The sequence below is a fragment of the Perissodus microlepis genome, chromosome 22 (assembly GCF_051167445.1).
Source record: "Perissodus microlepis isolate ML-2025 ecotype Zambia chromosome 22, ASM5116744v1, whole genome shotgun sequence".
NCBI classification, from domain to species: Eukaryota; Metazoa; Chordata; class Actinopteri; order Cichliformes; family Cichlidae; genus Perissodus; species Perissodus microlepis.
In genome coordinates this window covers 17,317,014-17,339,146 of record NC_140481.1, presented here as the reverse complement: position 1 = coordinate 17,339,146, position 22,133 = coordinate 17,317,014, and the positions used below count along the sequence as shown (strand labels likewise).

The window sequence follows — 22,133 nt, the reverse complement described above, 5'->3', positions numbered from 1 at the left end:
TTATTAAATCCATTTTTCAGTGGTGGAAAGGAGCTTCCATATTGCTCTGGTTAACTTCACTCAAAAAATTGATGAATAAAAACCTTTGTGCTACCCTGACATCCTAGAAACATCACATTTCAGGACATTTTTTTAGTATTTCAGCAAAAATTAAAATAATAAAAATTATTAAAAAATAAGTGTATTATGTACATAATAATGATGATAACATATTATAATCACCCTTTTAATGGTCTTCTTGGTCAGTTTATTTAGACAGTTGCATTTGGGGGGGGGTATTGAAAAAATTCCAACAGTCATAATTGAATACATTATTTTAAACATGAATTATGCACTCGGACACGAACATATGGTTCCCGCATCACATTAAAGAGATGAATTCCATCAGCACAGCCCGTCTTGCTCCTGCTTTATGCTAATTAAAAACATTTATAGTGAAAGTGTAATTACCAGGTAAAGCACATACCACCCTGTTTTTCAGCTATGATTTATTTATTGTAATATTAAGTTTTACGCTATAAATAAGCAAAAGGGCTAAATATCGTGCAGTGCTGTGCACGCGCCCGTCAGTACTGCGGCTCGTGCTGCCGCCCCACCAATGAGGAGCAAGGAGGAGAAACTTCGCGCGTCAGTTAAGCTGTCAGTTGCTCTTGTGGTCAGTTAAAGAAAAGGTGGTGTCAGGATAGAGATGAGTGATTTCGAAGGTAAAGCGATGTACATTAAGCTGGAGAGAGAAATTTACACTGATCTAAAAAATAACCTGAAAAAAAAGCTAAACAACCGTTGGTTTCATATTTGCCAAAGGTTTTAAAGTAAATGTTCAGTATTTTACCCCTTAAGTATAACCTCTTTGTGAAATATTCTACCATCATCTTAATTTAAACATTAAAGGCTCTCATATTAGCCTAAATAAGTCTTTATTTAGGTTAGCAAAAAACTAAGCTAGCGTTTCCACTTGGCTACCTATCGGGCAGGTGTTCAAGCTAGCCAGAAAACCTTACCTGCTTAAGTTTAACCTCAGGTTAAAGATGATTTATAAAAGTAACTATTTATTTATTTATTTATTTTGTACTTATTACCAGATTATAACCAGAGTAAGTAAGAATATTATAGAAAGGTAAAGTTATTACAAGTTTTCATGACTCTAACGTTTCACTTTATTACGTGACAGGGTTCAGCATCGAGGACATGATTAATGTGAAACCGCTGAGAGGAGGTAAACCAGCTGACGTTTCACTGCACACTGATAAACTTCAAAACCTCGAGCCTGATACGGTTCCGTGCGCTTCAGGTGGACAAATGCACGAGCCAAAGGTTGAACAGCTGATCAGAAAACTCGGGAGGCTTAAACAGGGTAATGTATGATTGATCTGTTCTATCAGATGTTTTTTGAATAGCTGCTAAATGTATTACTTAACAGGACGGCAGATATATAACGTTTACGGTAAGACTGTTCAGACTAAATAGCGACATCTGCCGGTGATCCTTTTCTCCCCGGTTTTTTCAGACGAGTTTTTAGGGAGACGAACAATGTTTCGCCTATAATAATAATGATGATACTACTACTACTACTACTACTACTACTAATAATAATAATAATAATAATAATAATAAAGAATAATAATGATGAACGACTCTGGGTTTTATCGGAAGCCTTGTGGGCCTGGTTTTGCTGTGTTTGCAGTAAATTTGGCTTAATCAAAGGATTCGTGTAAAGCAAGCGAACTCGTTGTCGTGTCTTTCCGTCTCGTGTTGACCTGCGATAGCGACGCGCATGCGTGTCGTTATAAAAAGGCCTGCAGATAACTAATAAATCCGCCGTTGGCGTCATTTTTATCTGTCGAATAATGAGCTTATTCACTTGATCTGTGGGACTAAGCATGTAACTAAGTAGTATGTGTTTAGTACAAACCAGTCCGTCTGTCAGCTCATAATGTGTCTCTATCCAAATGGGAGGTAGTCACATGTTCCGCTTCCGGTAGCAAGCCCCGTATAATTTTCCTTATATTAGACAAAAATCGCGATAGCATGCGAATTTGTGACGTTTTCATGTTTCCTCAAGTGATGAGACACGCGTACAACGTGAAAAACACGTTAACAACTTTTTTACGGAGGGATAGAAACGTTATTTATGCGCACCAATGAGAGCGCAGTATATAGCGATATGCTAATGAACACGCGCTCCCTTGTTTACTTTAACAGAAATATTATAGAATATAGCTCAATTTCTTTACAAATTTACATAACATCCGTGCTGTTTATAGCGCTATAGGCAGAATGTAAGTGCTAAATATTTACACAGAAATTTAAAACCGTGAGTAAAACATGCATGTGCGTTGTTGATAATGTCTCTGTGAAGTATGGTTGGGTATTGTCAGTGAGGTATATCCTTACCTGTTACTCCATTTATGGAGTTGCAGAATATGATGAATGGAGAGCTATGAGATATGATTAGTATCTCCCTCTTTTGGGGAACAGCAACACCCCTTAAGAGCCATTCTGATTAACCTGTGAAATGTAATTTTAATATTATGCAAAGTTTATTATGTCTTTGTATTATTTGTGGGGAAACCTATGTTTTGTAATGTTGTTGTGCTGTGTGTATAAGGCACTGTTGTTCTCAATTTAAGGTAAAAGAGCGCTGGAAGAAGAAATTGAGAAGACAAAGTCAGTCAGTGACTCACTGGAGAAGGAGCTGGAAAACTGTAAGACACAAAGTTAATGATCTTCACACAGTCTTTACTAAACCAGCAGCTGAGATACTGTCCTTGATTCACAGTACAAACTAAAGTCTTCCAACTGGAGGCAATCCACAAAGAAAAGGAAGGTATGCAAGTGCTAGTGGCAAACAGTTGTACACGTATAGTTCATCATTTATAAGTGTACAGGCATTAAATGTGAGCCCACTGATGAACATAGTTGCTCGTCTGTTTCTTCAGAGTTGTGCGATAAGCTGCAGTTTCAGTGTGAAGAGTCTGAGCAGGACGCTGCCAGGTGAGCTCCGTGCTGAAAGTTTGAAGAGATTTACTGGATCTGCTCAGTCATAAGGAGCATTCTTTGCTGAACCATCAATGGGCTTCATTGGTGTTTTTTGATGTTGAACACTAGATGGCAGTAATCTGTCTTTTTTTAGCATCCTGGATACTTTTTTTTAATTTTAATTTTATTTGGGGTTGAATCTTTATATAGTTAGATAATGTTGTACAGCCCGATACTGCTGTCTTAGCTTTTGCTTCTTCTTTCAATTGTGTTTAATTGCCCACAATCTGCCCATTTATTCAATTAAATACCTGAAAAGGATGCACCTTCCCACATTCAGTCAGTGTAAACAGGTAGTCAGACATATAATGTTTTTTTATTTATGATTAGAATCTGCTTTTTATTACATTTATTGTTTGAAAATCTTTTATTAGTTTTAATCTTTTTAAGTTTTATTGTATTTTGTGTTTGTATCTGTGTGTGTGTTTCAGACATTTACAACTGAATAAGAAAAGTGAGGAGCTGCTGGAGCAGTATAGATATGAAATCCAGGATGTCAAGCTTAAACACCGGAAACTGCGGTACTGTTTAATAGTGCAAAGACTCATTTTCTGTGAAAAACCTCTGGCTGTTGTTACACATTTAGAAACTCATGTTTCTGCAGGATGAGATTTGAAAACCTGCTTCATCAACTGATAGACCAGCACAAGAATCTGCACTATGTCTTTGTAAGTGTTTGTGTTAAATTCTCTCCACAACTCTTGTGAGAAGATTCAAATGTGACTTTATTATTATATTATTATTATGACTTTACTCAGACTCCAGAGAGACTCCCAGATGAATTAAAGAGTGTTGAGAATACAAAGAGCCAGCTGTTGGCAGCTGGTAAGCATCTCCGCACACTCTTCTCTCAGCACAAATGTTGTATGTGTGTGAATACAGCGTTTGTTTTCACTTTCCAGCACTGTCACTGAATTTGTTCTGTGTTTTTGACAGAAAAGCTAAAGCTCACTCAGCTGCACAACCTCGATGAGGAGCTGGAAAAGATGAAGAACCAGAAGCAGGCTCAGGAAGCAGCTGCAGAGACTCAGGAGTAAATTTGCTCTGATTTAAAGAATCAGAGGTATATGCTGTGATTACACATCTGTCTTGTCAGCTTCATCAGCCGGAATCCTGCAAACTAAGTGATTATTTATACCCCTGACATCCAGCTGAGATATCTGACCACAGAATTCTGGGTATTTCTGATGTTTTTTCTCATATCATATAATATATGTTCTGTACGGATAAATTCTGGTTGATCTCTTAGTGTTTTTCACATAGAGACATGCTATACACTGTCATCTGTTTGATACTAGGTTATTTATTGTGTTCATATATTTAAAAACTATAAAGCCTGTTTGAATTGTTGTAACATTGTTTTCATCACTCTGAAATCCTAGAAGTAGCACAACCCTTCCCTGCAGTTTACATGCACACCTGCTGTGTACATATACATATATATTCATGTTTATGCACAGAGACACAGTCGCGTTCAATTTTAAAAGAGATTTAATGCAAGAGTTTGTTGCAGTATTTCAAACAAAATGTAATACTATCTGAGGTTTAAAAAAGAACACATTAAACCTGTGCAACAATGACTTCCCCGAATTAATGCCAATTGCTTTTTCTTTTTACTTCTTTTTTCTATTTTACAGACAAACCACATTCTCACATTTCAATTCAAATAATCCAAAATAAACACAAGGCACGTTCAGAGCGCAGTGAGGGCGATCACAATCTAGTTCATCACTTAAAATATAAACAATCCCCCTTTTTTTTAACATAAACATTTACAGCATAATCCTGTGTAGAAAACAAGTGTCACCCCACCCTCACCCAGAAGTGTCTTTACAGCCATACAACATATACTTTAATCTTTTTTGACGTACTCAGCAAAAACACAGTGAGCCGTAAGTGGTTTGATGCCCTGTCGAGCTATCAGGCAGCACGGGGCCAGTAAATCTTTGGTTTAATAGTTTGTGCCGACCAACAAAGGAGTTAGGAATCCTGTGCAGGGCGTAGCTCTCAGGAGTTAAATGAGTTATGTAAGGAAGCGTGGCACTGCTCCAGTACTGTGTAATATACCTGTTCTTTCTTGTATACCTTCTTGTAGAGGTAATTCTTGGTTTTCAAGAAGGAAAACGGAGGTCAGTTTTTTGTTTTATTATTTACTCTGATTCAGGCCAACTGGAAATCTGACATATTTATTTATGCTACATGAGGCGAACACTAACACACATAAACACCACTCCCCTTTCCATGGAAGCGTCTAGGTCTCCTAGGAATTGTTATTTATTTATTTTCAACCCTGAGAAGTGGGTATATGACTTATTAGAAAGAAGTCGAGTGTGTTACGTTCACCACAGCCGCTACCATCCATCCAAACTGTAGTCCCCCAACATTTTCACCTTCTGATTCAGTTTTTTCCTCCCACACTTTTCACACTGACTCTACCCTCTGATCTCACTCTTCTCTACCCTTTACTCTTCATCGGCTGTCTTTTTATTCCTATGTTTTGGTTATTTGTCCAGGTTAATACTAATATTACTACTACTACTAATAATGACCCCCCACCAGAACCTTGGCAAAACCCTCAATGGGCCACTGGCACATGGTGAATCCACAAAGACACTTTCTCCCATTCAGTTTCAAGCAAGCTCCAGCTACAAAGTGGCCTGCACACAACACTGGTACTACACGTGTGCCGTGTTTTGTGACTGGCACATTATATGTTTTTGATTCTCAGATGCAACACTTCCCTTTTCGTCTTTTAGTCCTGTTCACAAAAGCTCATTTACAGGTAAACCTGTGCTACCTTTCTTTTTTTTTTTGAGACACGTACCGGCCCATTAAGCCAGTATCCAAGTAGAGTCTTGTTTCTCTCAGTCACCATATAAGGCAAAAAAAATAGAACAAGGTCTTGGCAAAAAGGCACATTCCAGACTCAATGACTTTAGTTTGTTTTCACCATTTTATAAGTCGTCCTTTCAAGTTTTATTACTTCTTGTGAAAAATCCAGAAAACGCTGTAGTGTTAAGGCCCAGAGGAACTCTCACAGTGTCGTTGGCACAAACGTGGACAGTGGAGGTTTTTTGATAGTCTTGCATTAAATAAGTTTCCGTGTAAAAGGTCGCTCCTCCATCTTTCGTTATCCCAGGTTATTCCCCATCTGTTAACAGAACAACAGGGATAACAGTGAAATCTCTTTACCTCCTGCCTTTCCTCCTCGCTGGCCTTCAGCAGGACGTACCGTGCTCTTTGCGCCATAATCACGCTTGCATTTGTTCAGCTTAATCTGTTAATTATTTTTTCTGAAAGCAGATTCTCTTTAAAGTAGTATAAAAATCCATAACAGTGATGAACTGTGGTTTTGCCAGTCTCTTACTGTACATATAAGACAATCACATTTAGCCAGTCACTGCTCAGAAGCTAATTTATAACATTCATCTGCTGCTTTTTGAGAACAAACACTATTTTCAAACATTTCAAAATATATCATTTTTAAGCTAAAACCCTGGTTTCCCTCTTGGATTCCTTTCCCTCCCCTCTTGGTGGTTTACACCTAAACATATTTTTGTGTTGTTGTTTTTCCTCATATTGCTTTCCCATCTACGTTGCAAACATCTCCCTTACTGTGATAGACTACCTCAAAACGGCTGTAGACCTTCTTCTCCTTCCTCAGGCTCTCTATCCTCCTCAGCAGTCCCTCCCGCTCCTGGTTGTTGCCCTGCGGTCGCAGAAATCGGTTCCTTTTTAAGGAGCTCTGTTTCTCCGTTCCTTTATCTCCAGCATCTCCATCTTTGTTCCCTCCCGTCTCCTCCCGCTCCTGGCGGTTCTTTTGGCTGTTGGCGGAGATTTGCTCCAGAATGACTTTGGTGTCGTCTCGTAAGTTGCTGCTGTACAGAACAGAGCCGCCTGCGGGCTGGTATCGGGACGTGACAGATGTTCCGGTTGTTGATGTTTTATGATTTGTGGTGGATTGATCAGCAGTCGTAGATGCTGTATCTTTAGACGATGAGCTCTGTTTTTTGCTCGAATTGTCAGTGACCTCTATGACCGTGCTCATGCCCCTATCCTCTCCCGAGGTTTTCTTTTCTTTGTCCTTGGGTCCCAGGAATCCCTTTAGCCTCTGAGTCTGTTTCTTTAGGAAGTCGAGTGTCTTACCCTCACCCTTTCCCTCACCAATGGTATTGATGGACGTGGTAGAGCCCATAACCCTTTGCAGCCCTTCCTTAGAGTCCTCATGTGACAGAGTTGAAGAACTGTGAGAGCGACTCTTTTTCATTTCAGTCTTCTCTGCGTCTGTAGCATCTGTGGTCAAAATTTCCTCCCCACAGGAGATGCGACGAGGATTTATCCCTTTAAGTTTCACCGGCTCCTTCTTGAAGATCTTAGGTGAATGCAGAGGCTTTAGAGACTTGAATAGATCTTTCTTTTGACCTTCTGATGCATTCTCCTCTTTCTGAGACTGCACTATCTCTGAAGGCTTCTGTGAGCTTATAAAAGGCTTGGGAAAGATTAGTGGTGGCCTTGATGAACTGACTGAAGGTCTGCGATTATTGAGCTCAGCCAGTTTTGCTGAGATGTCTGGCTTTGTCTGCTCAGGCTCTGCTGTACTGAGTGTGACAGCTGGGGTCTTCAAAGTTGTTGTAATGTTGGGAGGTTTATCAGAAAGATCTTGCCTTTTTTCAGCAGGCTCTAAGGCTTTTAGCGATGGCTCTGTCTCTGTTTTCGAGACTTTTGTCTTGGCAGCTAGGTCTTTGAAGTACTGCAAACGGCTGGCCGGATCATTCATGTTCAGAGATGATGAATCTGTGACTTTAGGTTTTTCAAGCGTAAATGTTGTCTTTACTTTTTCATTAGTTTCTTTAGGTTCCTCTTTAGGTTTAATCTCATCTTTTAACCGTATCTCCTTTTCCTCTAGCTTCTCCTGTTTTTCTTCTTTCTCCTTCTTCTCCTCGGTCTTCCTTCGCCAATCAAAAGGCTCACGAGTTAATGACCTCCTCTTTTCTAGGATCTGGGCCACAATGGATGAAGTGCGCACTGAATCCAACTCCTCATCCTCTTCCGTCGCTGGTTTTAGACCTAAGCTACCACTGTGTATCTCTGCTTTAGAAGATGAGAATATAAGTGAGGAGCGCAGTCGAGAGCTGCGCTGAAGGAGCGGGTTAACACGCGTCCGGAATGACTCGTGTTTGGATAGAAGGAGTTCTGGACCACCTTTCGCCTCCACATCTGTGCCCCCCTCCCTTGCTGTACTCCTCTCTGGCTCTCTTTCCTTCTCCTCCTCCCTCTCTTTTCTGTCCAGTACAAGGCGGGAAGGAAGTAGATCCTTGGACGTTGGTAGGCCAGAGTCTTTATTGCTGCTCTCAGGTAGTTTAGGCTTTCCAAAACGTGGCCTCAGGATATCAGGTCTGGGCTTGGGAGGAGCATTTGGTGGCTCTTTTATTCCATAGCGTGGAGCTGAACTTTCAGTTTCAGTTGGTTGCACAGCTTGAGAAGGTTCATCAAAAGCATCGGGACCCATAGGCTGAGCCAGGCCTTCTTCTCCAGTGTCCTCATAAGTATTTAGATAGGAATGGATTCTCCAGCTTCTCAGGCCTTGCTTTGCACTTGAGTCCTCCTCATGCTCTTGATCAAATTGTTTGTTAAAGTGTTTCTTCTCAGGTGGGTGGGGGTGTGTTGGTGAGCTCTGACAAGCATACGCCTGTCCTATGGTTGGCCTCTTATGGGAGGATCCTCCCCCATACCTCCCAGCTAACGGAGGGGCGTTGTGGCCCTCGGGTCCTCTCAGGTCCTCAGATGAAAAGTAGTCTCTGCCATACTGCCCAGGTGGAGGCTCCTGGTCTGAGCGATAACTTGAGTCTGAATACTGGTCAATGGAGAGGTGCGGAGGACGGCCTCGAAGTCTGTCGAAGTGTCCGTGGCCAGAACCTGGCCCGGGCCCTTCACTGTAAAAATGGCTGCTTTGAATCTGTTCTCTGTAACGAAAGTGCAGCACATATTGTTTATTGCTTAATAACTTAATAATAAACCATACATTTTATGTTTATGGTCCATGTGATAATTCTGCATTATTCTGATCACAGCAGGAGGTTTTAAAGGTTTTCCTACCTGTGGAAGTCTGTCTCGTCCAGATTGTTCATGACTCTTTGCTGCATAAACTGTCTTGAAGACGCGTAGGTTTCCTGGGTTCCTTCTGCATAGCTGTGCCTCTTGAAGGCACTGGCGCTCATCTCCATCTGCCTGGACACGATGGACCGCCCCTGTTCCAGGAATGACTGCTGAAGACGAAACTGCTGCTGTGAATACTTTCCAATAGTAATTCCTGTCCCGGGCTCCAGGGTTTGACGAAACGCGTCATTTCTCCGGAAAGGAAGCACGGGGTTACGATCAGTGTCACCATAGGGGAAGGCAGGGGGAATCTCAGGCTGCCTTCGGTAACCTATTGGGTTACGCAAAGACTGGGACCTCTTTAATCCAAACTGGCTGCCTAAATAGTTACCGGTGCTGCTGGGATCAGAGACAGTAAGCGCTGTATTGTTTGGGTCAATAACCAGAGGCTCTGACTGAGCATACAGAATGCGAAACTCTTCATCGAAGGTGGCAACAAGCTCCCCAAGGAAGAGGTGGGCGATGCAGCGGTGGATCTTCTCATAGGACCACATGAAACTATAGCATAAAGAACAGTAGAGGCAAATATTATTTAAAGAACAACTGAGTGCTGATGTTATTAATACTATTAAATTAGTCACCTGTAGTTCCCACTGAGTACAGCTCTGCAGTCAGCCAATAGGAAACGATCTTTCACCTGCCCCTTAAATGATTTCCCTGTCCGGGTGTAATAAGGTATTCCCGCCACAGTCCGGACACGTATCATCTATAAAATCAGAATTTCAACTTTGTTACAGATGCATATCTGCTAATTATAAGCAAATACATAACAAGACCCAGCTGTTAGCGCCTTTTTCTTTTTAATGTTGTTTTCAGATAATATCATAAAATTCAAACTGACCGGAATAAACTCCAGGTTGACTTTGCAGTTGAGGACCATAGAGACAAAGTGATGAGCCTCCAGCTGATCCAGTAAAATATAAACAGGAACGTGTCGTCCTGCTGCGTCCAAGAGGTCACTAAAGATGTCAATATCTGTGAACATGTCCATCACCACAGCGATAACCTGGAGCAGGAGCAAACACACAAAAAAGTTTTTCTTTTTAATCAACAAAAGTCTATTTTAGTTCAGTCAGGACAACTGTAGTCAAAAGGAAGTCTAGTATTTTGATCTGTAGTAATTAATATTTATATTTGGCTATCCTGGGACCTCTTTGCCCTTTCACACCCACATGTGGAAAGCATGGTGGGAAGATCAGCCACAAGAACTCAGCACAGACCAGTGGAAGCAACAGATATGACACTAACGAATTAAAAAAGGCTTATATAAGATTTATGAATAAAATGCAGTAAGAGGGTGTTGTTGAGTGTCCTCTGTGTGCTTGTTGACAGTTAACTCTGAGTTTTGGCAGGATACAGACATGTATTTCATAAACACATCGGCAAGAAATGGAGGACAGTTACACGACCCACCACACCAACAGGTTTGACTGCTCACTGGATTTGGCATTCTCGCTTCCATTAATCAGGTATTTTATTTAGCTAAAGGCCAGCCAGTTATAAATGTTTCTGAAAGGGCGTGATGGCAGACTTGGCAGAGAGCATAAAAAGTGAGAACTCAGCAGCGAGATAACATAACCGTCGTTCACACCATGTCCCTGGCAGCTCTCTATCTCGCTTCTTCTCGCTATCTTCTAAGGTAATAACACTCTGATGTAATAAGACTTGTACTGCAGTATTACCTATAAATAAATAAAAGCTCCTCGTGTTTTATCTGTGAAACTGGATATGTGCCATGTTCTGAGTTGGCACCTTAAATATATGAATTTATAAACACTGAATTTTTTGGTTGATTTTTCTTTCTATTGTCTGGTGAAACAAAACCACTCCTGCATGTTTTAACACATTCTTATCCTCTTCTGCTTACTTGGCGTGCGTTCTTGATGAGTCTCCTCGCCTGCTCCTTTATGCTTGGCATGTCAGGATCAGAGGGGTTGACTAGAGTTGTGACCTCTGTGGGATCAACAAAACTGTGCTGCGGCCAGCCCAGATCCAGCCCCGGGGCAGCCAGGTCCGACTGAACTGGCCAGTAGGTGTCCGAAGACCCATCAGCCTCGACGCCTCCCTCGTGGTACGTCAGCTCCGGGACGCCGGTGGGCTGGCTAGGCCCCTGGATTGTCGACTTGATGTGTTCAATTTCTGGCTGTGCCAGAAAACCGGCCATATCTGCATTCTGGAGGAATTCATAGTAGCCCTGGTGTGCGAGGAGACAGAAAAGTTTAGGAGATCGTAAAAGCAGTGTGTATGTGTTTTCATGCATTAGAGCAACGCTTACCTGAGTGTCGTTTTCTATCAGAGCATCAATGGCTAGACGATACTCCTCACGGTAGTGCGGAGGAAGGTAATTTGGGTCGAGAGGGTTATCGCCTATCGATGAACTCTGAGACCGGTGCGGCATGGTTGGAGGGGGTCAGGTCAAAGTTTAAGGCTCAGGAGTAAGAAAAGGTGAGGAAGGAGGAATTTAAACCTGCAAGGAAAGGGAAAATATAAAATGAGGTCCCACAATAATTAATAATTAACGTCATCACAGCTGGTTTTGTACTCTATTTGCACATACTGTAAATATCACACCACTCCCCCATCCATGAGACACAATACTTATGATTCAACAAAATATCCCCTTGGGTGTTGAGAGGAAAAGACCTTTGTGTCTGGACACACAAACAGACATTACCTTTAACCACGCACACAAAGCAACTATTGTCGCTGAGTCAACGCTGGCTTAGCAGCAAGTAACAGTTTAACAGGCAGATTTGTCACAATGTTAACAACTGTAACAGATATTTATTGCTTGCCTACACAATTAGAATACTTTTATGAAACTAACAATACTTTTTGACATTGTGTGGGATTGCAGGTAGTAATGAGTAATACTCAAGAAAGCATGCATAAAAGAATGGTGCTATGAGAGAGCAACTCCTTCAACTTAAACGTAGAACAGGTAAAAGTATCATATTTCTCAAGTATGATTAATTGAATTAAATGAAAAGACTTCACTCTAATAATACCAGCGATTAATCAATCTTCAGTGTGGCTTATTGAAAAAAACTGTATATAAAGGTGAGAACAAAGTGGAACAGCTGGATACAGAAAAAGCAAAGGGAGGAGACGAGATTAAAGAGAGCAAGAGGAGAGGTGGGAAAGGCGTGAGGAGTTGTAGAGACAGGTTCTTTCGTATCACAGTAAACTTGCCACGCTGGTGCGTCATAATTCATGTTGCTGCTTAGACCTTATCCTGAAAAATCTGCCGGTCATGGCAACCAAACTTATTTAGATGGGCATGACTTAACTTAAAGAAGTCACAGGTCCGCTGTTACATAACACTGTGTGAATATACGCCTGTTTCAACGAGAACGAGATAGTGACATTTATGATTCACATGCCAAACTTTAAGAGGTGACTTTGGCGTGACTAAGACGCAGGTTTGATTGTTCATCTATCGGCAAGGGTAACACACCTGCACAAACACACAAACAATCTCATGAAGCTTTCAAAAATGTGAAAATGAATGATGTGATGGTGATCTCAAGCTCTTTCTAAAAAAAACAAGATAAAACAAAGGTTTAGCCTAAGTGTTATTTCTCTGTGTGGACTTCTAGTTTCATACGCGGATGAATACAGTCATCAGATAAAACACGGTTAGGAAAAGCAGCTGGTGAGAGGCTAAAAACAGCTAAACCACATCAGCTAAAGAAGCACCGAAAACCAACATAAATGTTCACATAATTTGAGCTGTAAAATGTAATATATAGCACTTTTCTAATCTAATCAAGCAAACCATCCTTTCTTGCGGCACGTTTTCTGTCTGACATACTGCACACAAGCAGTTTAGAATCACATAGATGTGTTTGAACTGTTGGAGGAAGCTGTAGTTCCTGGAGGAAACCTACCAAAGGCACAGGGAAAACATATAAACTCCACACAGAAAGGTCCCCACGGGACTGAAACCAGGAAACTTCTTGCAGTGAGTCAACAATGCTAACTGGAGCCCAACCAATACTGATATTTGTCAGTTAAACTCTTTAACACACGACAGTTTACTAAGAAAAGCCGTTGAACCCTTAAAGCTCTTTGAAGTCTGAACTGAGTGGTTTCTGTCATATTTCAGGCCTGCTTATAAAACAAATAACTGGATTTGCATTAGTTAGTCATGGTGGCCACTACCGAACTATAGGTCATCAAAACTATAAGGTCATCAAACCATCCTTATTAATATATACCAAGATGGCAAAACTCACCATTAAGGGTGTGTGTGTGCAATTTAAAAATAATCTTGTTTCATTGTCATAGTCGTTTATGCTCGGTCCAACTCTGCTTGGATCAGCTGGTTGCTTGTGGAGTTCCAAACACGAGCTCCCAACAGGGAAGTAACAGAGTGGACCAACTACGCAACATCAAGATCACACTGTGGTTGATGGTCTCTCCCATCTCTTCTTTACTTTTAAGTTTTCATTTGTCAGCTGTTGTAATTAATGATACCTGTATGTTGGTAAATAGCTAATAATGAAACAGCCACTCGACCACAGTGTCGTCCAGCAAACAAACAAACCCATTAACTTTTCATCTATTACTGCTGATTGTAAATGATGTCCAAATAAAACAGTGGAGTGTTTAGTTGGCCACTTTTGTACATCCATGTACCTGCTTTCAAAAGGTAAAGTAGATACTTTACTAAAAACCTAATTTGGCTTTTGAGGGGTTTTTTGGTATTAGATAAAGAAACAATGAAAATCCCAGGCTTGATTCCAACCCACAGCACACTTGCATATTATGAACCATCACTGAGCCAACCAGAGCACCCACTGAGCGATGTTTGATGTGGTCCTGACAGCTGCATGCTGGAGGGTTTGCATTCTGGTGGAGAAAAGAGTGAACAACCACCACGCTGCTTAAGTATTTAAAGTAAGCTGGCAATGTTAGGAAACATACGTGGCTTATTTTCTTATGTAGCATGTGGTCGAAAGAGGAAGTGGATACACCTACAGTCTGAGCAAATTAGGGCGTGTGTGTAACCCGGGGTCTGAGAGGTAGGGTGGGTAAGTATTTAGTGAGGCTGTACCTGCTTTACAAGTGTGTGTTTGACATGTTCTCTGCAAACTTCCAAGCAGACTTGAGAGATTAATGACGGTGATAGCTAAGGGCTGAAAGTCCTAACCCACAATCAGTGGGACAACCCGGTTTACTCAGCGACCTGGTGAGTCATCGAGTAGCCTGGTTGGCGTGGCCTGGGGATAACTTGCAACAGACTGCCGAGATGGTGATTCATCTGCTGACAAAATGGCTGACATCCTGTTTCCCTATTCATGTGGAGCCATTGAAATTAGGGCTTTGTGGCAAGCCGTTGGCTTTCCATGCTCCACGGTGGTCAGGGAGGAATGCCGGGGCACACATGCTTGTTGCATGGAATTATTTTGCCCCTGAATTCCAAGTCATTTGATTTGCCTAGTTTTGCTCTTTGTATCTAAGTCATTTGCAGCACCACGGTGCCCATTGTGTACATAGGTGTACTGACTGAAGCTGCAAATGAAGTGCATAACCGATGACAGACGCAAAATAAGAGAAAAACTCACATGTAGCAACACAACAGTCCAAAAGTCAGAGTTAATTCCCTCGTGAATGGAAAGTTGTATTATAGAGTGCAAGCTGAACAAACCTAATCTGTAGGAACAAACAATAAGTTCACTGTCACGTTTGAGAAAGAAATGTAGCAAAAATAACTAACAAGAAGTATTTTTGGTAGTGTTACTGTTTTTGTAATCAAGTGATTATCAAAAGCGTTGACAGCAGCTTGGAGGAAGGCAGCCTGGGGAGGAAATGACCTAATTGGTTAATTCAGGAGCATGGTGGCATTAAAAAGAGCCAAGGCGGGTAGAAGGGGATGGGGGTTTCCTTTGCATCCTTGTCATCGCTGTGTCACCGTAGAGTGGGGCAACAGATGAATAACACAATGTCAGAAGCATGACAGACTTTCCCCGCCTCACCTGGTCTACTGGTAGGATATTCAAACAAATACTGCTGCTTTGTTTGCTGTTATAGCAACTGCAGCGAGCATCAAACTGCAGAAAGTGTCTCATGATGATCAGGATCCCTGTCTTTACTACCTTTGTTGTGAAGCTTTCAGAGGCCCACAGGAGGACGAGGCTGCCCTAAATGTACCATATAAACAAAGGCCGGTCTGAAACACTAAACCCTGGCAGACAGGACATGAAGGCAGCAGCAAGACTTCGACGTCTCTGAGCCGATAAACCAAATATTCAGACTTGCACAGCGTCTGCTCACGAAGCGTACAAACGGCCCATTCTCGGCATTCCTGCGCAAATGCTGAAAAGAAGGAGAGAAACTGGAAGGTGAAGAGCAGAGGGAGTGTAAATTACATCTGTCCTGACATGTGAATCATGAGACGCGTTAGAAGCGAGCCCGAGGACACAAACTATCAAGAAAAAAAACACAAACTACATCCTCGCCGCCTCTTTCTGTCTGTTTTCTCTCGTTCGCATCCGAACACACCTCACTAAACAAACACTCCAATTGATCCGGCATACCATTAGCCGGTTCGTGCTGTGTGATAATTCGGTGTGTGAACCCAGGTTGAGAAAACAATACTTAAAAACAGGTTTGGAGAGATGAGCCAGTAATCTCCAGATGCTCCCGTCAGAACCTTTCAGTGACATTTTTTTGTCAGATGAACCTACAGAGATGTAGATAAGTGCACACACACACACACACACACACACACGGCGCTGGTTGTCTCCCTGTATATCATCACACCTCAGCGTGGCTGTTGAACGCTGCACAAAAGACAGCTTAAATGAATTCATACAGTATGTGAGAAACACGGCGGCTTGCGTCCTCCCCTTTGTGTTGTGTGTGTAGCTGGGGTTTTAATGCAGCAGTACTGCTAGAAAAACTGGTCCACTGAGATCCCCGCCATCTTTCCAACCGCCTTAAAGGCCTGCAGTCATCCTGTATGGAAAACCCAGCAGCGATGGCATCAAAATATTTCCACTTCATACACACTAAACCTCACGCATACATAACAACACTTCTGTAACCAGACCCCCGTTTTCTATACCACACACAGCAGTGCAAACAAATTAATGAATGGCACACAGCCTTGGCCTTAAGGACAGTGTGTGACAAGATTAAACCTATAATAGGAAGCACACATGCACATGCACAGACCCAGCGCAGGGGGAAAAAATGGCACTAACATTCCCACTACTCTTCAAATTATAACCACATGTCGTGCTATTTCTGAACAGTGACTCACTTTGAACGAAGCGAGGGAAAAAGCATGGTGAAGTTTAAAATCAATACACACTCGAGTCAAAACAAAATTGCCAAAGTGCCTGTAATAAAGACACAGTAAAAAAAACCTTAAACCAAAGCCTTAGGTAGGGAGTAGGTGTGAAAGAGAGATGCACTCTGAATGTTTGGATTAAATAGTTTTAACATAAAATGAGTTGTTCTTGCATCACATTTAATTTTGCTTCTTTCTTTTTAGGTTAAAATCTTTAAAAATATTCTCCCTGAAGTGTTTGTTTCTTTCCTCAGCAAACAAGTTTTTACGATTACAGGTTAATGCCTTTGTGTTACTGGAAGGATTTCAGGTTGGTTTTAATGACAGTGACTGGCAGTGCGTGCATGCTGTTGTGCAACCAGTGCATTAGGCACACTTGTAAAAGTGTCCCTGCCCTCTCAAGCATTATTTATTAGCTGTAGTTCCTACAGAGCCACGCAGACAAAGCACTAAACAGGTTGTAAGCATGCTTTTTTCCTGGTCTTTTATGAAAGTCTTCACAGGGCTGGAAAAAGAGCAGCACAGTTTGTCTCTTCCAGCCTCCCAGCACTGAGCCCTCTGTGTACGCGGGCTGTAATAACATCGCTGTTGCACTGCAGCTACCTGGATGACTTAATTCTGTGTAAACCTCCAGCGGCTTATGAGGAAATGAGGAAAGTAGGCTGCATTTCACTTTTTATTAATCCGCAGAGTCCACATTTCACGCTTATGGACAGGGGAGAAGATAAATAGGACGCTTTTTGAAGACAGGAGATAATAAGTTAGAGGTTAATATAAAACTGGACAGATCACAACAGAGCAGGACGAGACAATGGCTCTTTTGTCCCTCAGCTTGCCCTCGTTTTAACTTCGTACCTCCTCACTTTGCTGCTGAACTCGCCTCCTTTCTTTTTCTCTGTGCACCGACGGCTTTATCTCCTCCCGGTGAAACCGTTGATGCGAGTCTCCTTCCCGTCCGCGCGTCACATTCCTCGGATCGGACAAAAAACACTCCACCCAAACCTCCCCCCCGTCTCCAGCTGCGTGCACCCTCCACCGCCGATCGGCAAACAGAGCGGACTCTGCGCGGACTCCAGGCCCGGGTTCAGTGTCGTCCCGGCGGTGTGTGACCCTGCAGCAGCCGCTGTCACAATAAACGGAGACGGAAGCGGTGGAGCGACTCCTGCGAGGCAGGGCTTTCCCACCGGTGAGACTCCTCCCAGACCAGTTGATCGCTGGGAGTGGAAGACTCCCAGCGAAGAAGAAGTTCTCTCCCCCGGGCACGTTTCAAAAGTAGCTTTTATGTCATGGCTGCTGACTTTCAAGCAAAAGAGGAAGTTTCTCCAAACTCGCAAACTTTTTCCGTGCCCGTGCAGGAGTTTGGCCCAACTGGCGGTCCGTACAATGAATGCTTTATTCATCCTTGCACTTGACTCTTTGACATGTTTGTCCGATGTTTGCTCCTTTTTGCTTGCTCCCGTGTTGTTTGCATTGCGAAATGTTTTGTCAGTAACAAACCAATTTGAAACTCTCCATCAATAAAATGCACCACATCAGGGATTTTAATGCTACATTATAAACACAAGCAAGACTTTATTTAATTTAAACTACAGCCTTAAACTCACTAACCTTTTTTTTTTTAAATAAATTATGTCCCTGAATGTAGTTATCTATGCTTTTTGCACATATACCAAAGAAGTGCAAAGAATCAGTGTTAATATTTTACCTCAAATCTGTAATTAGTAGTATTTTAATCAATGTTTCAGTTGTCTAGTCTTTAAATTTTACAGAGAGAGATATGGTGATAGCAACAGGCCACCCTGACTGAGACCCCTGAAGGGATGCTGGTCAGGGTTCATACTGCAGGTTGTTGCTGTTTAAATGTTAATAAAACCAGTGAACCTGTAATTGCAACGTGTACTGCGTCAGAGGACTATGACAGAGATGAGATCACCACCTGTTTAATCTTCTTTCCATCATATCTTAAAGACCTGATAGTGCCATATCACCATTATGAAGGACTCCGCTCTAACTCGGTGGCTTACTTGTGGTATTTAAAAGTAGAATGGGAGGCAGAGCCGTCAGCTTTCAGGCCCCTTGTCTGTGGAACCAGCTCCCAGTTTGGATTCAAGAGACAGACACCCTCTCTGCTTTTAAGATTAGACCTAAAACTTGACTTTTGATAAAGTTTATAGTTAGGGCTAGATCAGGTGACCTTGAATCCTCTCTTACTTATGCTGCAATAGGCCTAGGCTGCTGGGGGCTTCCCATAATGAGTCTTCTTCACTCTCCTCTTTTCACTCTGGCTCTCTTCCACAATGTGTCTTTGTCCTGTCTCCCTCCCCTCACTCCCAAACGGTGCGGCAGATGGCTGCCCCTCCCCAAGCTTCGTTCGGCTGGAGTCATAATGTAAAAGAGCAGACTCAACAAGCAGTAGCTTTTGATTAAGTAAGCTTTATTGCAAAGAAACTGAGCAGATGAAGGACTGTAGCTGGGAAAGAAGAACGGCTTCAATGCAAATGGGATCACTGAGCTCTGTCAGGGGAGAGAATGAGAGTTAATTGGCTGTCCAGGAGGTGAATAAAGCAGGATGATGTGTAAATAGAACCAGATCAACTCATTTCTTGAGACTGTGAAGTGGGCAGACATCCTGAGAGTGGGTCACAGACATTTGGAGGTGCGAACGTGAACCACAACAACTTGAGTTGTTACCAGATTGCAGGTAAGTTGATTCTTGAGCCAGATGACACAAACTGAGGGAGCCTAAGCACCATAACCATAGCAAGCATCTGTCCATCTTTTATTTGAAGCCTGATACCTCAGTTACTAATAACACTGACAGACACCAGCCTCAGGCAGAGAGACCAGAACTAGACCCGCAACTTCACCTGAGAAAATGTCAGAGAGAAAGGAAGAAGAAAGAGAAACAAAACAAAAATTCAAAAACCACCCAGGTCTGCTTAGTCAACAGCCGGAGGTTTTTTTCCTGTTAAAAGGAAGTTTTTCCCTCCCACTGCTGCCAAGTGCTTGGCATTTGGGGTCATTTGACATTTGGGGTTTCCTCTGTATTATTGTAGGGTTATTACCTAACAGCATAGTGTCTTGGGGTGACTGTTTTTCTGATCTGGTGCTCCCTTTACGGATTGCTTTAGGGATCATCTGCCTCCATCTCACCCTATCTCTGACATCTTCTTCTGTAACACCACACCTCTGCATGTCCTTCTTCACTTCCTGTTTTCCTGTTGCCTGGCAGCTACATATTTAACATCCTTTGTCCAGTGCATCAAAGATCTCTCCTCTGCACATGTCCAGACAATCTCAGCCTGCCCTGTCTTTAGCTCCAAACTCCTGAACCTGAGCTGTCGCTATTCAAATCACTCCAATGAAAATCCCAACATCTTCACCTCTGCCTATTGTATTTTTGTCAGTGCCACAATCTCCAAACCATACATCATAGCAGATCAACCTTGCCTTTCCCTGGTGCTGCTATCCATCTGTTACAAGTGTTTAAAAGCAGCTGTCTAATATATAAATGTTGCCCAATTGTGCTTAGCAGGGGCGTAATTTCCAGAGGGGTTAGGGGGGTTATGGCCCCCGCAATCATAAGACCCAACCAATATAACCCCCCCCCCCAAATAAAATTATGAATTATCTTGCATAAATAAGCTGTTGACTTTCTTTACTCATTTCAGGTATTAAATTAAGTAAAGTGCTTTTAACTTATATTAAATGTTGCTCTTTTATTTTGTTATACCATGTTAAGTTCCTGTAACATATCCTAGTCCACTGCACATTAAAACCAAAAATTAAATTGATCCTGTTTCATTTCTTTGAGGCAAAATGTGAAGCATTTTTCAAGTAAAGACAATTCTGCTGTGTACAGCTTCATTTGCTTTGTCACGATCAGATGTTATGCTGCCGTGTTTAAGATCTTTCATAGTTATTCCTCGCTACCTTTAATGCATTTTACTGTAACTGCTAAAACCACAGCATCCTCTTAAATCGGGGATTCCTCATTTTACAAAAATACACCAAATGGGCAGTTAGGGAGAAGTTTGTCTTCTGCAAATGCTACATTGGCTGCTTTAAAGGAAAAAGTGGTTTCTTTGGAGAACATGTTCCTGTCTGAATCCTTGTAAATGAGTCAGTGTGCTGTTTTTCTCCATGGCAAAACACCAGTGCTGACTCAGCAGACTTCCAGAGTTCTCATTTCCTATAAGAGCCCACTGTAACAAAGTCGTTTCTGCAGGCACTACCAACAGTTTGTCGCCCTCAAATCCCACACGGATCCAGGGTCATTTCTGCCACCCATCATCTGGAGATGAGGTTGGATTTGGATTTTTCTGAAACTTGAAAACATGAATTATTATTGTGATGTGTTTCCTCCTGATACAAAGTAAATGCATTCAGTTTCAGTCTTTTATCAGTTTAACTTTTCTTTTGTCTGTTTTTGTTTGCCTTTTCACTCTCTCTGGGCTCTCCACCTGTACTCGAATGCACCGGTAGTGATAACATTAAACAAAGTGCTGTGCAGGTAGAAATGTGTGTGTTGGTGCGCACTTTGGCTGTCCTTTGTCCTGAATCATCTATCATCTATCATAAAGAACACACCTTCTTTGATAGGCCCCTGATAGCACGCACGCACGCACACGCACACACACACCTACACACAGAGTTATGGCTTATGTTCAGTCCTGTTCCTGAGGGTGTGTCTCCTGTTTGAGTGTCTGCCTGTTCATCCATGTCCTAATCTGTAAAGTACTCATGTACTCACATACGCTGCAGTGGCCATATTCCCGAGCTCGCGCTTTAAGCACAATGGACTTAAGAAGTGTGTGCATACAGCTGTGTGAGTGCAGACAAGGCAAACCATACTATATGCATGTTTGTGAACTCAAAGTGAGGGCCATGAGAGAAAGTATGATCGACTGATAACAAACACTAGCAGGTACAAAGACGCTGAAACACAGGGCGCGGCAGCTGCCAGGAATGTGCTCAAGGCATCTCACCACACCCAACCTCTCTCTCGCTTTCTCGCTCCCTCTCTCTTTTTTACACACTCTCTCTTCCTTGCTCAACCCCTCTCTTCCCCCCTGATCTCCTCCCTCTCTTGAGTCACCCAGCCGGCTTGGAACAGGTATGCAGGTCCAGACAGGAGCTAAATCCAAGCTTGCACCTTAGCAGGGCTGGCTTAGTAGGCTGTGTCAGGTATATATTTGAATTCAAAAAACCTTTATTGACAAGGCTTCTTCAATATTGACAGTAGAATTAGATGAAGAAGAAGAAATCCTGTGACTTTTTTTTTATAGATAGATAGATAGATAGATAGATAGATAGATAGATAGATAGATAGATAGATAGATAGATAGATAGATAGATAGATAGATAGATAGATAGATAGATAGATAGATAGAGCAAAAGAGTCACTCCTCATTTCTTTATGCTTTGCCAGGAAAATGAAAAATAGGTGCAGCGACTTATTGAAGGATCTTGAAAGTCAATATTTGCCAGATAAACTTTTTTTTTGTTAATTAGTTTTTGAGAATACCTCTCCAAATAAAATGTCTAAAGAAAATGTAGAATTGATTCCTTGATTCTCTGTTAAGTGTAAACACAACACAGGTTCATCCCTTGAGTTAGGGATGCCTTTTTACGCTGA

At 42.1% G+C, this 22,133-nt stretch overlaps 2 protein-coding genes and 1 non-coding gene across 5 annotated transcripts; 2 read left to right on the top strand and 1 right to left on the bottom strand.

Moving 5' to 3' along the window:
• Positions 1-504: 504 nt before the first annotated feature.
• On the top strand, positions 505-4,619 carry LOC146362868 (synaptonemal complex central element protein 1). 2 transcript variants are annotated; one of them, XM_084919518.1, is made up of 9 exons: positions 505-639; positions 1,172-1,354; positions 2,631-2,705; positions 2,780-2,827; positions 2,940-2,994; positions 3,471-3,560; positions 3,644-3,707; positions 3,798-3,864; positions 3,976-4,619. In XM_084919518.1, exons 2-9 carry the CDS (start codon positions 1,189-1,191, stop codon positions 4,074-4,076), a joined length of 666 nt encoding a protein of 221 aa, XP_084775644.1. In that variant the 5' UTR covers positions 505-639; positions 1,172-1,188; the 3' UTR covers positions 4,077-4,619. The 2 variants fall into 2 exon arrangements, with proteins under 2 accessions (XP_084775644.1, XP_084775643.1); XM_084919517.1 differs by having other exon boundaries at positions 506-704.
• LOC146362869 (U8 small nucleolar RNA) lies at positions 2,372-2,504 on the top strand. Its single transcript, XR_014799336.1, has one exon. It is a non-coding gene; the product is annotated as a U8 small nucleolar RNA (small nucleolar RNA).
• An 85-nt stretch (positions 4,620-4,704) lies between the features above and the next one.
• On the bottom strand, positions 4,705-17,944 carry sack1hb (scaffolding CK1 anchoring protein Hb). Of its 2 annotated transcripts, XM_084919516.1 has the most exons (8): positions 17,351-17,943; positions 11,471-11,662; positions 11,063-11,389; positions 10,037-10,201; positions 9,777-9,901; positions 9,136-9,693; positions 6,668-9,002; positions 4,705-6,190 (listed from the first exon to the last, which is right to left on the bottom strand). In XM_084919516.1, exons 2-8 carry the CDS (start codon positions 11,591-11,593, stop codon positions 6,170-6,172), a joined length of 3,654 nt encoding a protein of 1,217 aa, XP_084775642.1. In that variant the 5' UTR covers positions 11,594-11,662; positions 17,351-17,943; the 3' UTR covers positions 4,705-6,169. The 2 variants fall into 2 exon arrangements, with proteins under 2 accessions (XP_084775642.1, XP_084775641.1); XM_084919515.1 differs by having other exon boundaries at positions 4,705-9,002; positions 17,351-17,944.
• Between the last annotated feature and the right edge of the window lie 4,189 nt (positions 17,945-22,133).

Coding starts and splice junctions, on each gene's coding strand:
- LOC146362868 (XM_084919517.1), top strand. Junction 1,355..2,630: donor ACTCGGGAGGCTTAAACAGG/GTAATGTATGAT, acceptor TCTCAATTTAAG/GTAAAAGAGCGCTGGAAGAA. Junction 2,706..2,779: donor GGAGAAGGAGCTGGAAAACT/GTAAGACACAAA, acceptor CTTGATTCACAG/TACAAACTAAAGTCTTCCAA.
- sack1hb (XM_084919515.1), bottom strand. CDS start 11,593: ATGCCGCACCGGTCTCAGAGTTCATCGATAGGCGATAACCCTCTCGAC. Junction 9,694..9,776: donor GTACTCAGTGGGAACTACAG/GTGACTAATTTA, acceptor TTTATGCTATAG/TTTCATGTGGTCCTATGAGA. Junction 9,003..9,135: donor GACGAGACAGACTTCCACAG/GTAGGAAAACCT, acceptor CTTTCGTTACAG/AGAACAGATTCAAAGCAGCC.